At 44.8% G+C, this 14854-nt stretch overlaps 1 protein-coding gene across 1 annotated transcript in view; it reads right to left on the reverse strand.

Moving 5' to 3' along the window:
- Window positions 1-5995: 5995 nt before the first annotated feature.
- LOC126526626 (uncharacterized) overlaps window positions 5996-14854 on the reverse strand; it is a 28624-nt gene continuing 19765 nt past the window's right edge. The window contains exons 2-3 of the mRNA XM_055068260.2: window positions 14367-14576; window positions 5996-7594 (exon numbers count right to left, since the gene is read on the reverse strand). Coding sequence (XP_054924235.1) covers window positions 7014-7594; window positions 14367-14576 — 791 coding nt within the window. The 3' untranslated portion in view covers window positions 5996-7013. The remainder of the gene's footprint in view (window positions 7595-14366; window positions 14577-14854) is intronic.

Here is a 14854-nt window from a genome sequence, read left to right on the forward strand (position 1 = left end):
AAACCTCGTTAAACCGTACCCGCTTAAACAGTAGTTTCGTTTTAAAAGTAGTAAAGTCAAATCCCCGACTCAGCGGCCATTGAACACAATGTGTTTTCTATCCGCATAAACCATACCAGCTCACTGCGTACGTATCAGCTAGCCCATAGTGTTTCCACTTTTCAACGCGCAAACACGGTGGTGCGTCGTCTCCATCGGGCAGCCCGGCAGAACAACAAGCCTCAGAGATCAGAACAACAGCCTCCAAGCACCCTGTGCGTTTGCGTGTAAAGCCACATCAACATCAACATCATTTCAGCGGCATGCCAGAGAGCATTGTGGCGTCGCGCAAGCCAGGACTCGCGTCATGCCGAAGCTCAGATAAAAAAGACGCCAGATGCTCAGCATAGAAGAAAAATTAGAAGTCGTTCGTGCTATCGAACGTGACACATAGAAGTCGGCGCTGGCACACGACAGGGATCTGCTGTTGACTACGGTGTGTGGCATTTGGAATGCGAAGAGGTGTCGGCTACGAGGTTTGACTTTTCACCATTGTTGCCTCTATTGTTGCCGAAGTGTTGGCTAGCAACAGTGATGAAGACTACACGGAAAGCGACAGCATGGGCGATTCAGGCCCGACAGTGGTAGAAGCTGCGCATTACGTCAGCCTCATGAATGCAATCGTCGCAACGAGAACAGCACCCTGCAATGAAAAAGGCACCCCACGACTTCTGCAGTGCTACCGCGTGCATGCACGGAGAATATGTAACGCCAACGAGGAATCCGCTATGCGAGTGTTTGCCTAGAAGAGGAGGCTGGCTGAAAAGCTGCCTTGCAGCTTCAGTAAGTTTGAGGCCGCTATCGCTGCTAGGCCACTGCAGCATCAAACGAAAACAACACTTTTGTCGCGCGAAGTGAATAAATACTGCATGTTTTTTTCCCTTTTCATCGCACCCTCTCTGAGTTCTGTTTTTGACAGGTAAGTGGTCGATCTCGTGCTATTTCAGTTAAACAGTACTACCGTTTAGCATATACTTTTTCCGAGCTCTGGCCAACTACAGTTTAACGAGGTTTTACTGTACCTAGATGATGCCATTTTTGTTGAATGGGAAGGGATAAGGAGCGAGGAGAAAGTTGATATCAACAAGTGGCTGAGGCAGGGGTGCCCTTTATCCCCACTGCTCTTTATGATTTATAGTCTGTTTCACACTTAGGTGAAAACTCTGAACGCATTGCATCGCGATGCGACAAGCACTGGAGTCGGGCGGCGGCAGCAGCTCGCGCAGGCGCGGAAGCTCGAGGGGTGGAGTCGTGATCTGCATCATCTGCTACGGTGGCGCGCACTGGCCGCATTGTTGAGAAGCATGCTGCTGTCAGGGGCAGTGCACCAATTTCATCAATACTGCGGGAACTGAGCTGATATTCTTTACTAAACGTTGTGCGATGCCAAACTCTGAGCCTTCATTGGCGATAATGGAGTTCTACAAACTTCTTTTGACAGCATGCTTTGTTTATTCTTTCGAAAGGCCAGGGTACTGAGCGCGTTTCTTTACTGTGTGTGCAACCGTAATACGCAGTGGCAAGACACATCAAGATGTGCGCGCAACGTGCTCAGTCTTTATTTGACTGGAAAGGAAAACAAAGCACCCAATTATGATAACTATGGGGGTCAAACACGATGAAAAAAACGGATACGAATAAAGGAATGTTTAGGTTAAGACAATGAGCTGGAAGTGATTTTTCTCGACAATCATACACTGCACCAGACAGACCCTGCCTGCCGGCAGGGGATTGGACACGTCACGCTCCGTACTTCACTTAGTATCTCGTCATGACCCCAGCGGCAGCGATGACAGCGCTCATCTTGGAAGGCAGTGAAGTGTAGAGTGACTGGATCAGAGATGTGTTCATTCGCAGCACGTCTCAATCGCTGACGATGGTGTACCGAAGCCTATCCTCGGGCAATTGATACAGAGGATGGTGCACCAGTGATACTTTCAACGAGCTCCAGACATTTAAAGGATGTTGACGCCCAGGGATTGGGGCGGCCACTCCAGGGGATTGACGGCGCACTCTTCAAGCAGTTCTTGCACAACATGAGCAGTGTGGATCGGTGGCCTATCGTGTTGGAATATATAGTCGCCTTTCGGGAACAGGCCGTCAAGAACGTATGGAATTCGTATGTCGTCTATGATTGTCCGGCACCTTTGAGCGATGAACTTATCTTCGGAAGTATCAGTGGGCGTCGCACAACGCTTAGTAAAAAATACCGGCTCATTTTACACAGTAGCAATGAAATCTGCACACTGCCCCTGACTGTAGCACGCTTCCCAACAATGCAGCCAGTGCGTGCCGTCGTCGCAGACGACGCCATTCAAGACCCCGCCCCTCGAGCCCCTGCGCCTGTGCGAGCTGCTGCCGCCGCCTGACTCAAGCACTCGCCACACTGCAATGCAATGCGCTCAGAGTTTTCCTCTAAGTGTGAAACAGACTGTACATGGTCAGAATGGAGAGGACGCTGGAAGGAAGTAATATCGGATTTAATCTCTCATACAGACAGGCGGGTACAGTAGTAGAGCAGCAGCTTCCAGGTTTATTTTATGCGGACATTGTGTTGCTAGCTAACAAGCAAAGTGATATGCAACATCTGGCTAATATTTGTGGACAGGAAGACGATAAGTTACGTCTGAAATTTAGGATTAAAAAATCAAGTGTTATAGTACTCAATGAAAAGAGCGAACAGACAGTGACAATACAGGGCCAGGAAATACCTCAAGTAAAGAATATTAATATCTTGGTATATGAATAAACGAAGGCAATAGATATATGAAAACACAGGAAAAGACAATACCAGTAAAGGCGAAGAGAAATGCGGCCATAATGAGACACAGAGTGCTATGGGGATACAATAGGTATGAAGTGCTCCGGGATATGTGCAAAGGTGTGATGGTTCTAGGACTTACATTTGGAAAGGCAGTTGCTTGCTCGAAATCAGGGGTACAATCAGGACTCGATGGCAACTAAAGGACAGTGGGACGCCTAGCATTGGGTGCTCACGGGAAGACTACAAATGAAGCTGTGCAGGGTGATATGGGCTGGACAAGTTTTGGAGTGAAGGAAGCTCACAGTAAATTTTATTATGAAGAACGACTGAGGAATATAGAAGAAAGTAAGTGGGCAGGGAGAGTGTTGATGTATTTGTACACGAAAAACATTGATTCACAGTGGAGGAAAAGAAGTAGGAAGCTTACGAGCAAGTATGCGGCCTGTATAGTGAGCAACATGGCAACAAAGAATGTCAAGCGAAAAATCAGAGGCTGAGATAGTCTCAAGGATGGTGGCAATGGAAAAGAAACCTACCATGAGTAGCTACTTAAAAAGAAAAAACAATCAGGAAAGAAACAATTTATGATAACTCAAAGGGAAGCTCATTACTTTTCAAAGTGAGATCAATATGCGTTAGAACATGCATTTATAAAGCGAGATATGAGAAGGAAGAAGCATGTGCTTGCAGTGGTAAAACTAGGGAAACGATGAGGCATGTTGTGTTAGAATGTGAAGGTATCTGCTTAGAGGTTGATTTAGGAATCACTGGCCTCCTTGAAGGTTTTGGGTTCAGCAAGAGCAGGGGGAAAGTAAACATTTCCACAATAGAGATTATTAAGAGGCGAAAGGTAGGGAGGAGGCAACAGACAATGGAGGCATTCAAACACAAAGTTCCCAATATGGGTTCAGAAATTTTTCTTATGGGAATTCATCCTGTATTTTTCTTTTCTCTTTTGAGTTTTTCTTTTTTAACATAGGACATTAGGCAATAACAGCAGCTTGGTGGAGCAACCCACCGCTCCGTTCTGAAGGGGACACTCATCCCATCCCACCCCATCCCCATCCCCCATTCCCCATCCCACCCACCCATCCGCCGGCCCACCCACCCACCCACTCATTCATCCATCCGTCCGTCCACCCACCCATCCAAAAAGTCCAAACAAATTTCTCGCATCAGCTTTCCTCTCAGCCCCACTCCTGCCATGTAGTATATGGCAGAAGAGCTCCTATGCGCTCTGAACTACCACCAATGCGGCGTGCAAGACAGTGACAGCAGCTGCAGTGGAAAAGTTGAAGGAAGAGGCAAAGAAAGCTTCACTTTAATAAAATTGATCCGAGTCTATTTGATGTTTTTGCTGCCAGAATATATCTTTTTTTTGTTCAATGGAGGTGAAATGCAAAATCGCATGTGTACCATGCACTGGGTGCCCTATAAAGAACCTCATGTGGTCAAAATTATTTCCGAGCCCCCCACTACATCATGCCTCATTATCAGATCATGCTTTTGGCACGTAAAACCCCACAAATTATTATTACCATATATATTCCGAGGCATGTAGACACAAATGCCTGCTCTGGTGTAACTGATATCATGACCGACCTCTCATTTTCGGTTTCATTAAAGCAGGAGAATACTCTGCAGAGATAAAGCATGACAAAAAAAGTCACGTTTAATTTGTTATATCCGATAATTCCTTATACATACTTTTGTTATGGTGTTGGGCTGCTGAGCACGAGGTCACGGGATCGAATCCCGGCCACGGCGGCCGCATTTCAATGGGGGTGAAATGCGAAAACACCTGTGTACTTAGATTTACGTGCACGTTAGATCCCCAGGTGGTCGAAATTTCCAGAGTCCTCCACTATGGCGTGCCTCATAATCAGAAAGTGGTTTTGGCACGCAAAACCCCATAATTTAATTTTTTAATACATTAGTTATATTTAGGTTTGTCTGTAAGAAACATTACATAAATTTACACATAGCATTTCCTAACCGAAGTTAGCAAAGCAGGTCATTCAGACATCTGTGGCATAGTAATAAGCATTACAATACAGTCCATTGAACACACATATGTTTTAGGGGCATGTGAACAGCAATTTTTGAAATCAAATGAAATAGTGCCTAAAACGAATCAATTTGAATCAAACATCCAATAACTTCTGAATAATAAACAGTCCCTTTCAGAAGTAATTAGAATGGTGATCACATTCAAGTATTCATGACAGTAGCAACTTCATGTAATTACATTGCACATTGGGAAGCATTGTTCATTAAAAGCACAAATAGAGCATTATAAAACAGATAAGCAGCTTGTTCGTGTACACAGCACTCTTCGGAAAGTGCAAATGATCCCTGTGTAGCCAGTAAAGTCCGACTCTCCAAGCAGCATAGTCTGCTCCACTAGGCAAGTTTGCATGCTTCAAAATACCATGTTGCTTTGTAATTAGTATCTTATATTTCTCATAAAAAATTACAATTTTTTTCTCAGTGGTCTTGTCAGAAGTTTTTTATGCATGACAAGATGGTAATAAGATGCTATATTGATAATGCACTTGCGTCCCCAATTTCGTGAACTGACACATCACCCTATGTTCACCAATTCTGCATATATGCCTGAGAACAATGTGCGATTAAACATCTATTTAGTGGTAGGCATAAAAATTTGATGCTTTGTTTTTATATGTTTGCTGATTCGTCAATTATACTACACAGCTGTTTGATTTCATTGGCCTTACGGTGTTATTATTCTGATGCCTTAATTTCTTTGACATACAAATGTGTTATATTGATAAGCACAAATTTTGCATATGCATTCGTTTTAGCTAATAACAAGTCGACTACTGCCCATGTTACCCGCCGTGGTTGCTCAGTGGCTATGGTGTTAGGCTGCTGAGCACGAGGTCACGGGATTGAATCCCGGCCACGGCGCCGCATTTCAATGGGGGTGAAATGCGAAAACACCCGTGTACTTAGATTTAGGTGCACGTTAAAGATCCCCAGGTGGTCGAAATTTCCAGAGTCCTCCACTACGGCGTGCCTCATAATCAGAAGGTGGTTTTGGCACGTAAAATCCCATAATATAATTTTAATTTTACTGCCCATGTTGATGGAAATGTCGGCAAAACATTCAGCAAGTGCTGCCTGATTGCACTGTGCCTGATCTTGGTCTAAATATTAAATCACAAGAATAATAATAATATTTGGGGTTTTACGTGCCAAAACCACTTTCTGATTATGAGGCACGCCGTAGTGGAGGACTCCGGAAATTTTGACCACCTGGGGTTCTTTAACGTGCACCTAAATCTAAGCACACGGGTGTTTTCACATTTCGCCCCCATCGAAATGCGGCCGCCGTGGCCGGGATTCGATCCCGCGACCTCGTGCTCAGCAGCCCAACACCATAGCCACTGAGCATAAATCACAAGAAGGTTAAAATAGTTTTTATGTTGATAGTAATAGCAGAATGGCATTTTTATTTCTCCTTCCTTCCACTCTGTGCTCTGGCATGCTCTGTGCTGCAAAAATCATGCTATATCCTTATAACCCTAGATGGGATATAAGGATGTTCCATATCCACTGCCATGGCCATCAGTTGCACACTGGCTAAGATGTATTGTTCAGATACACAAATAAGGAGAGGACGGTTTATTTGCCCAGAGGTCTCACCCATTATTAACCAAACACCCTAATTAGTAAAGCACTGAACATTGAATGTGCAAGATGAAGTCCCACCTACGGAAAGTTTTTTTTCCTTTCCCTTTTGCTTATTTCAATTAAACAAAATAATTATTTTCCTCTATGATCACCGGCTTGATCATCTGTTTCCATCTTATGTCCATAACTTCAAATAGGCAGCAGAATATTTAGAACACCGATATACTTGCTTGAGACATCTTAATGATCAGAATTTATCATGTGTGGGTATACTATATTATTACACACACTGAGTCTTTTGAAGGTATAACTGAGATATGAGCATTTCTGTGTTGTGTTTATATGAAGGAATATAAAATGAATATGGCCATTGTGATGTACCACAATCTTATTACTACAAGTGTCCCTGCAATTTCCTAGACTAGGCTGGAACCTTATGTGAAACGACATAGTTCAACATAAAAGAGCCTATGGTGACATTTGTGCTAACTCACGTACAAAACAGCATGAAGCATGCTACACACGTATTTAGATTTGTAACAGAGACTCTAGTTCAACATGGCAGTTGAACTATGGTATCATTATGCTTTCTTTTATGTCTTCTCAAGCAACCAACCCGCCGAAAGGACATGGAGCAGACGGTGCATCGGTATGGTTGATCACCTGTATGAATGAGCAAGTGTGATTGCATGCTGGACTTATGCAAGAAGCTCTGAGGGCATGAAGGGCACTGAAATAGCTTCTCCTGTGTGTGGATGCGCAGGTGCGTGTTCAGGTTGTTCTTTTTTGAGAAACTCCGAGGGCAAGAAGGGCACTTAAATGGCCTCTCCCCTGTGTGGGTGCGCAGGTGTTGCTTCATGGTGGACCTATCGGAAAATCTCTGGGGGCATGACGAGCATCGAAACGGCCGCTCACCCGTGTGGACACGCAGGTGCCTATTTAGGGTGATCCTCTGTGCGAAAGCCTTAGGGCACAAATGGCATTCAAATGGACGCTCGCCAGTGTGGATCCTGGTGTGTACTTTAATACACCACAGGTGTTTGGTTTGATAATCACAGAGGTGACAGTGGTGGAGGCGTCCTTCGTGCACGTTGTCACCCTCAGCCTTTGATGGAGAAATAGAAGGCCTTGACGCTGCACAATTCAAACAAAAGTGAAATTTATTACGAAATGCCAAAGAGCAACACAGATACTAAAGGTATTGTGGTTCCATCAAAGCAAATTACAAATCTGTGGCATGCCCCAATATTTCTGTACTGGTTAGCACACAAGCGCAATCATCTAGCACGACCAAAGTGGTCTTGCAAGTGCTAGAGCATGCGGCCACGAGATCAGGCTATCTTGTTGCAGCAATCTCCCACCGTCATAACATCTTGGGCCCAAGAAAAGTGAGAGCTGTAGCTTACACAGCTTTAGGCGAGTAACACGCAGCTCACTACAGTGCTGTAGTTCATCAGCGTGAAAAACGAACTAGCCATGCGTGCACTGTGCATATTCCTTGCAGCTGCACTCAAATTTTACAATTATAGTACGAGATACAAACGGTCAGCACAACCTGTAGCAGAGCCCATGTTGTCCACAGACATCCCATGTGCAATCTGCGCTTACCCGCACATCTACCTTTCCCGATAGTGGCGAAGCTCAATGTGAGCACAGAGATGTCACATTATGCAAGAGATCTATGTGACACATGCCATAGCTAGGGGCAGGTCACAATGGCTAGTGTCTTGATACAAGCCGTGTTTCCACGTGCCTAGTGTGAGAGGCTGTGCAATCTGAAGTTTAGAAGAAGGAGTTAAGCAAGAGTGAGGACAAAGCATTGCCAGTGCTCTTCAATGTGCCAGCATTGTGAAAGCAAGTGTTTGTGATCATAGACTGAGATGTGTTTGTGTTTGCCTGTGCACATTTGACACTATGCTTATTAGTTTATAATTAGTAAGCAAATGTTTACTGCAATTTATAAGGCCTTTAAATACCTGTGAACCTCAGTCAATGTAGTTGCCTAATACTCTTCTATGCTATAAATGCTTTGGTTTTCGATGCAAGTTGCCAAGTTGTGCATCTGACGACACTTTCATGCAAAACTGCGTCTAACCTTGCACTCAATTGCCACCAGGTCTAAGAGTGCGAGCAAGTTGGCGGCAGGCTTCTCGAGATGTCTTGCCACCAGCCACGTCATTGGCAGCACTACTTAAGCCACCAGACATAATCAGCGTCGCTTCATTGGGGAGTCTGCAACCAAAGTTACACTATTGCACCAGTCGACATGGCAGCACCTTTCGTCACAGCAGCCAAGTTAACAATGTCACACAGCAGTTGGTGGCTGAAACACCTTGTAGCATATGAAGTAACAATGGTCGAATAGAATTGTCTTTCTTCCGAACCACGACGAGCGGAGACATCCGCTCAGACGCTGGGACTTGTTCGATGATATCAGCTGATTCCAGCTGTTGCAGTTCGGCGGAGACTTGCTCACGGAGAACCAGAGGTAGAGGAAGCAGTTTCACTAAGACTGGTTGCACAGAAGCTCGAAGAGGAACGTCATGGATGAAGCCTTTTACAAGTCCCAACTGTCCTGAGATCAGATGGGTGAACTCTGTTGCAGCATTGTGCAATAGAGACGAAAGCTGAATGCTTGGGTCAGCTGGAACTTCTGATGCTTGTTGACATGTGAGCAAAGAACCTTGAATGTCAATTCCCAAAGCTTGAATGGCGTCTAAGCCCAGAAGAAAAGTGTCTTGGTTCGTGACATGAAATGTCACTACTGCAGCCTTGTTGCTGTACTTGACGAGGATGGAGAAATGTCCTGAATGCAAAATTTCTTGCTGCGAATAATTCTTGAGTCGAAGACTCGAAGGAGATAAGGAAAGAACCTTGAAATGTTCTTCGTACATGGAGCTGTTCATCAGGGACACCGTAGCTCCTGCATCCACGAGCAACTTGAGTGTAGTATTCACAATGAGGACTTCGGCGTAAATTATTGCCAGACAGAAATTCGCTGCTTGAATTGTAAGCACAGACGGGACTGTAGTGGTTGATTCTGTATCGGCGGTAGTGGGAACAAGCTGCGTTCGAGCAGGATACTGTCGATGCGTTCAGTTCCTTGAATGGCAAACTGAAACGTAATGTCCCACTTTCCTGCAAGCATGGCAGGTAATGTGCTTGGCTGGACAGCCTGGATTGGATGCGATGTGGTGAGGTGAACCACATCGGTAGCAATGAACTACAATGTCTCAGCTGGCTTCAAGGCGTTTGGACCGGGCGCCATGTTGGCCGGCGGGGACCGCCATCTTGCGCACATAGCGCAAGCATAGTGCAAGCAAAGATTGGATACAGCATGAATCAAGGTGGCCCCAGGAGCAGGTAATGCAACTAAGCACAGACATTAGCTCCAACACCGACTAGCAGTTGTCATTCCATCGTCATCTGTCCGTCATTGTGATGCTGCCATGGTGATCCTATCTCTGCCATTTTGTCACAGTAATTCCCTACCATCGCAGTGCTGCCTTACATTTGTCGTCATGCCTTCACCATCATTTCACCATTATCATTATGTCATCATCATCATACTATTCTAATAACTCCATCCACATCACACTGTTGTCACACGTTTGTGGTAAACCAATATTCATGCCGTAATTGTCATGCATTCATAGTGATGCCATCGTGGTCGTTATATTGCAGCCATTTCTTCCTAGCGATTCCCACTGCCATCATTTCAGCATCGTCATGCCATTGTATCCATTTTAGCATTGTCATCCTATTGTCATACTTTGCTGCGATTCCACTCCGTGATTCCCTTCAGCACACTCTTGTCATCATGTGTTGTCGTCATACCTGCGGCATCACAATGCCACGCCGTCTTGATACCATCATCGTCGCTCCGGTGTTGCCTTCCCATGGTCCTTGTGCCATTGTCTTGATATCATCTTTGTCATTTCTTCGTCGTGCCATTCTCGTTTTTCCATAGTCGTCACGTCAGTGTCTTCTTCTATTGTTTTCATTTTCCATTGCTATTCCAGTGTCGTCACGCCATTATCTTCATGCAAACATTGCCATTCCATCATTGCGTTAATGTCATAGTCATCCTCATCCATAATGGTCATAGCGTCATCATACATTCATCTTTATGCCATCATGGTAGTTTTGTCGTCATCGTTCCTCTGTTATCGTGCATGTCATGCGGTACTACAGGAATGGATCACCCTAACTGCCTTCACCCTCGCGAGTTTACTACGAGCAGTGTGAGCGGATAACACGGTGCAATGAAGTGTTCGCTTGAACACTATCAAGTTTTGCGTGAAGCTTGGAAAGAATGCAACCGAAACATTCTAGATGCTTCAAGAGGCCTTCAAGGATGACTGCATTTCAAGCTCACAGTCCGAGCGATGGCACAAGGCATTCAAGGAGGGCCGGCAGGAGGTCGCCGACAAACCCTGTTCTGAACGCCCAACAATAACCAGAACCGATGAAAACGTGGATCATGTGCACGAAGTTATGCGTTCCGACCATCGATTGAGCATCCAGCAAATTGCTGACACCCTACACATGTTCACATTTGCGGTACATGGGATAGTGACTGAGGAGCTATAAATGCACAAGGTCTGCACGAAGCTTGTGCTGAAAGCGTTGACAGAAGATCAGAAAGAACTTCGAGTTTTGCACTGTCAAGAATTGTTGGATTTGATTCAAAATGAGCCAGACTTTCTTAACTATGTCGTAACCGGAGACGAATCCTGGATGTTTGAGTACAACCCAGAATCGAAAAGACAGAGCAGCGAGTGGCACACAAAGTCATCCCCCTGCTCCAAGAAAGTGCGAAGGAGCAAGTCTCACATCAAAACGATGCTCATTGTCTTCTTTGCCACCCGAGGAATCATCAATTTTGAGTTTGTACCGCAGGGAGAAACTGAACTCAGCCTTTTACCTGGAGGAGCTCAAAAGATTGAAACGCCGGGTCACGGGCGTGAGGGCTGACATCAAAGACACGGTCAAGCTCCCCTGTGACAATGGCCCCACTCCCCTGTGACAATGGCCCCAGCCACACGTCCTTCATCGTTACCAACTTCCTGGCCAGGAGCAACACCCCGGTGGTACCCTATCCCCCTATCAGTCCCGACTTGGCTCCGTGCGACTTTATTTTGTTTCCCCAGCTGAAGAGAGCGCTGAAAGGAAAGCACTGGGAGGCTGTGGAAAACATCCAAAAGCATGTTACAGCGTTCCTGAGAGACATTCCTATCGAGGACTTTCACGGTGCCTTCCAGGCGTGGCAGACACATCTCCGCAAGTGTACTGATGCAGGGGAAAGAGTATTTTAAAGAATTTTAACTATTTGTACAGGCCCGGTCGATAAATCTATTTTTCCCAGAAAATGCGCATTACTTTCATAATAGATACTGTACGACAAAGAAGACTAAACTAGCATGACTCGCTATCTCTTTGTGTTTTATAATAATTTCGGCTCCACGTACGACTTACAATCTACAGAGTCAACATGGTCTCTCTTCAAATCCAAGTTGCTGTATTTAATAAGACTTTACATCCCTACCATCAGCATAACAGAGCGAATGCATTCTCCACGGTTTAATATCACACTAAAACATTTAGAGAACAAGAAAAAGCGCCTTTTTCGTTCTGCCAAGCTGTTTAACACCGAATGTATGTGGCAGAAATATCACAGCATTGCCAAACAATACTCCGCTATGACTACTCAAGCTAAAGGCCAGTTCTACTCTACTACCCTCCCCAAAACGTTACAAACCAACACAAAGCGCTTCTGGAAAGCTATTATCCCCAATGTAAACACTACTGTTTCACTCTGTGACAGCACTGGCTCGCCAGTAGCCGTATCTAACATACCTTATCCACTGAACCACTCATTCTGTTCAGTTTTTACTAATGAAACCACTCACAATGTTCCCGGTCTCCCACCATTGCCCCATCCACCTATGAAAACCATCACCTTAAACCCGCACGGTATTGTCAATATAATCGATTCACTAAAATGTTCATCTTCCTGTGGTATCGATGGAATTAATTCCAAAGTTTTGAAGAATACTAAACAAGTTGGCAGTCTTATTCTTTCCATCATTTTTCAGAAATCATTTGATACTGGTTCCGTTCCACATGACTGCCGAATCAGGAAGGTCATCCCAGTTTTCAAGGAAAGTGACCGTTCATCCCCAAATAACTTCCGACCCATTTCGTTAACTAGCGTATGCTCTAAGATCGTGGAACATGTAATTTACTCCAATGTCGTGACATTTCTAGTTTCTGTCAACTACTTTCATTACAACCAGCATGGATTCCGGAAAGGTCACTCGTGTGAAACCCAATTAGCTTTGTTCCTGCATGACATTGATTACAATCTTGACCGCAATATCCCAATCGATGCACTGTTCCTAGACTACGAGAAAGCATTCGACAAAGTACCCCATTCCCACCTTTTACTCAAACTGTCTCTTTTAAACTATTCATCCCCATCTCCTTAACTGGATTCGAAACATCTTAACCAACCACATGCAATTTATTTCCCCTAATGGCTTCTCGTCTTCTCACTCCCATGTTCTTTCAGGAGCACCGCAAGGCACAGTTCCTGGCCCTTGGCTCTTTCTAATATACATTAGCGACCTGCCTTCCATAGTAACCTCTATCCGCCTTTTCACTGATGACTGCATAATCTACAGCCCTATAACTAACACTGACAATTCTTCTGTCCTACAAAATGACCTGAATAACATATAGAAATGGTGCACTACTTGGCTAATGCCCCTGAATACTGCAAAGACTGCACTAATTTCTTTTCACCACCGCCGAAATTATACTCTGCCTGGTTATAAAATCAAGGATACCACCATTACTTGCACTAGCTCCATTAAATACCTTGGCGTTTACATCACTAGTAATTTATCATGGTCTTACCATGTTAACCACATAATATATTCATCTAATCGAACAACTGGGTTCCTTCGCCGTAACCTGCGCATGGCACCTTCTTCCTTAAAATTACGAACTTACAAAACACTTGTGCGACCTAAACTTGAATACGTTAGCGCAGTCTTTGATCCACATCAGTCTAACCTTATTTCAGCTCTCGAATCAGTTCAAAATCATGCTACAGGTTTCATTCTTTCAAACTACTCACGATACTCCCTAGTATATCTGCTCTAAAGATTCAGTTACAACTGCCTTATCTCGCTTCCTGTCGCCATATTTCACACCTCTGCCTTTATCACAAGTTTTTCCATTGTTCACCCCGAGACAGTCAGCTCATCCAACCAGTGCGACGAACACCATGCACAGGCCATCTGAACAGCATCATTCTGCATTGTGCCCGCACTACTACGTTCCAGAAGTCATTTTTTCTGCACGCAGCTCGCGAATGGAATGACCTTCCCTGCAGCCAAGCTCTTATCCCTGATCCCACTGATTTCAAGAATGCCATCGAAGAAGCTGTGCACTCTTCCTAATTCTACTCAACAATCACTGTTATCTGCCATTCGTGTGCCAACCCCTCATGTAAAGTCCCGTCTGGGGACCCGTGAGGTTCAAAAAAAAAAAAAAAAAAACATCCTGTGTATGATCAAGAGCAACAAGTATGTTGAGCAAAGAGAACGAGGAGGAGGTCATGTCGCCTCTGCTCGCAAATGATCGCTAAGCAGGAACAGCATTCTCACAAACAGCAATGGAAGATTCATTTAAACCAATTCCCACAGCGCATAGAATCAGCTTACTTTTGCACTCTTCCTAAATAAGATTGCAGACGAGAATCATATGCCTGCTAACTTGTCCTTAGCAGTAGAATGTCATACACACTTCAGCAGGTCAAACTACAGAAGGCAGACTTGACCATTACTACAAACTCACACAAGCAAGTTAAAGTAAGAGAAATGCTAAAAATGCTTACTTGAGGTAGAGATCGACTCATCCACAGTCTCTGTAGTCTGCACGCTCCTTGACACGCTCCCTGCTTTGAAGAAGCACCCCACAGACTTGTCAGCCAGAGGCACGCTGCACTGCGTGCTAACCTTGACCTGACCGATGACATTGAAAGGGGTCTGGCATTCCACTACGGCAACAGTGATGCATTCGCCAAGGCTCATTGCATTTGTGAGGCCTGCAAAATATAATTGGAGAGATTGCAGTCCCATTACAGCATTGAGAACAAGTGGCAAATACAGCAATAAAAAGGATGCTGGGCAGAATAGTGTAGCCATGGAACTCAAAGTAATCACATTGGTTCAGTAGCCCTAAAAAGCTACAAGAGGCAATCCACAATCAATATCTGAAAGCGGGGCAAACTTTGTCTGCACAAAATTTACGACAGCAGAAACATCTCCTCAGGCTTAAGTTCATACATACATATTAAAGCTACTGGTGTATTCCGACTAATGC

This window comes from Dermacentor andersoni, chromosome 8, assembly GCF_023375885.2.
Source record: "Dermacentor andersoni chromosome 8, qqDerAnde1_hic_scaffold, whole genome shotgun sequence".
In the NCBI taxonomy this organism is placed as follows: domain Eukaryota; kingdom Metazoa; phylum Arthropoda; class Arachnida; order Ixodida; family Ixodidae; genus Dermacentor; species Dermacentor andersoni.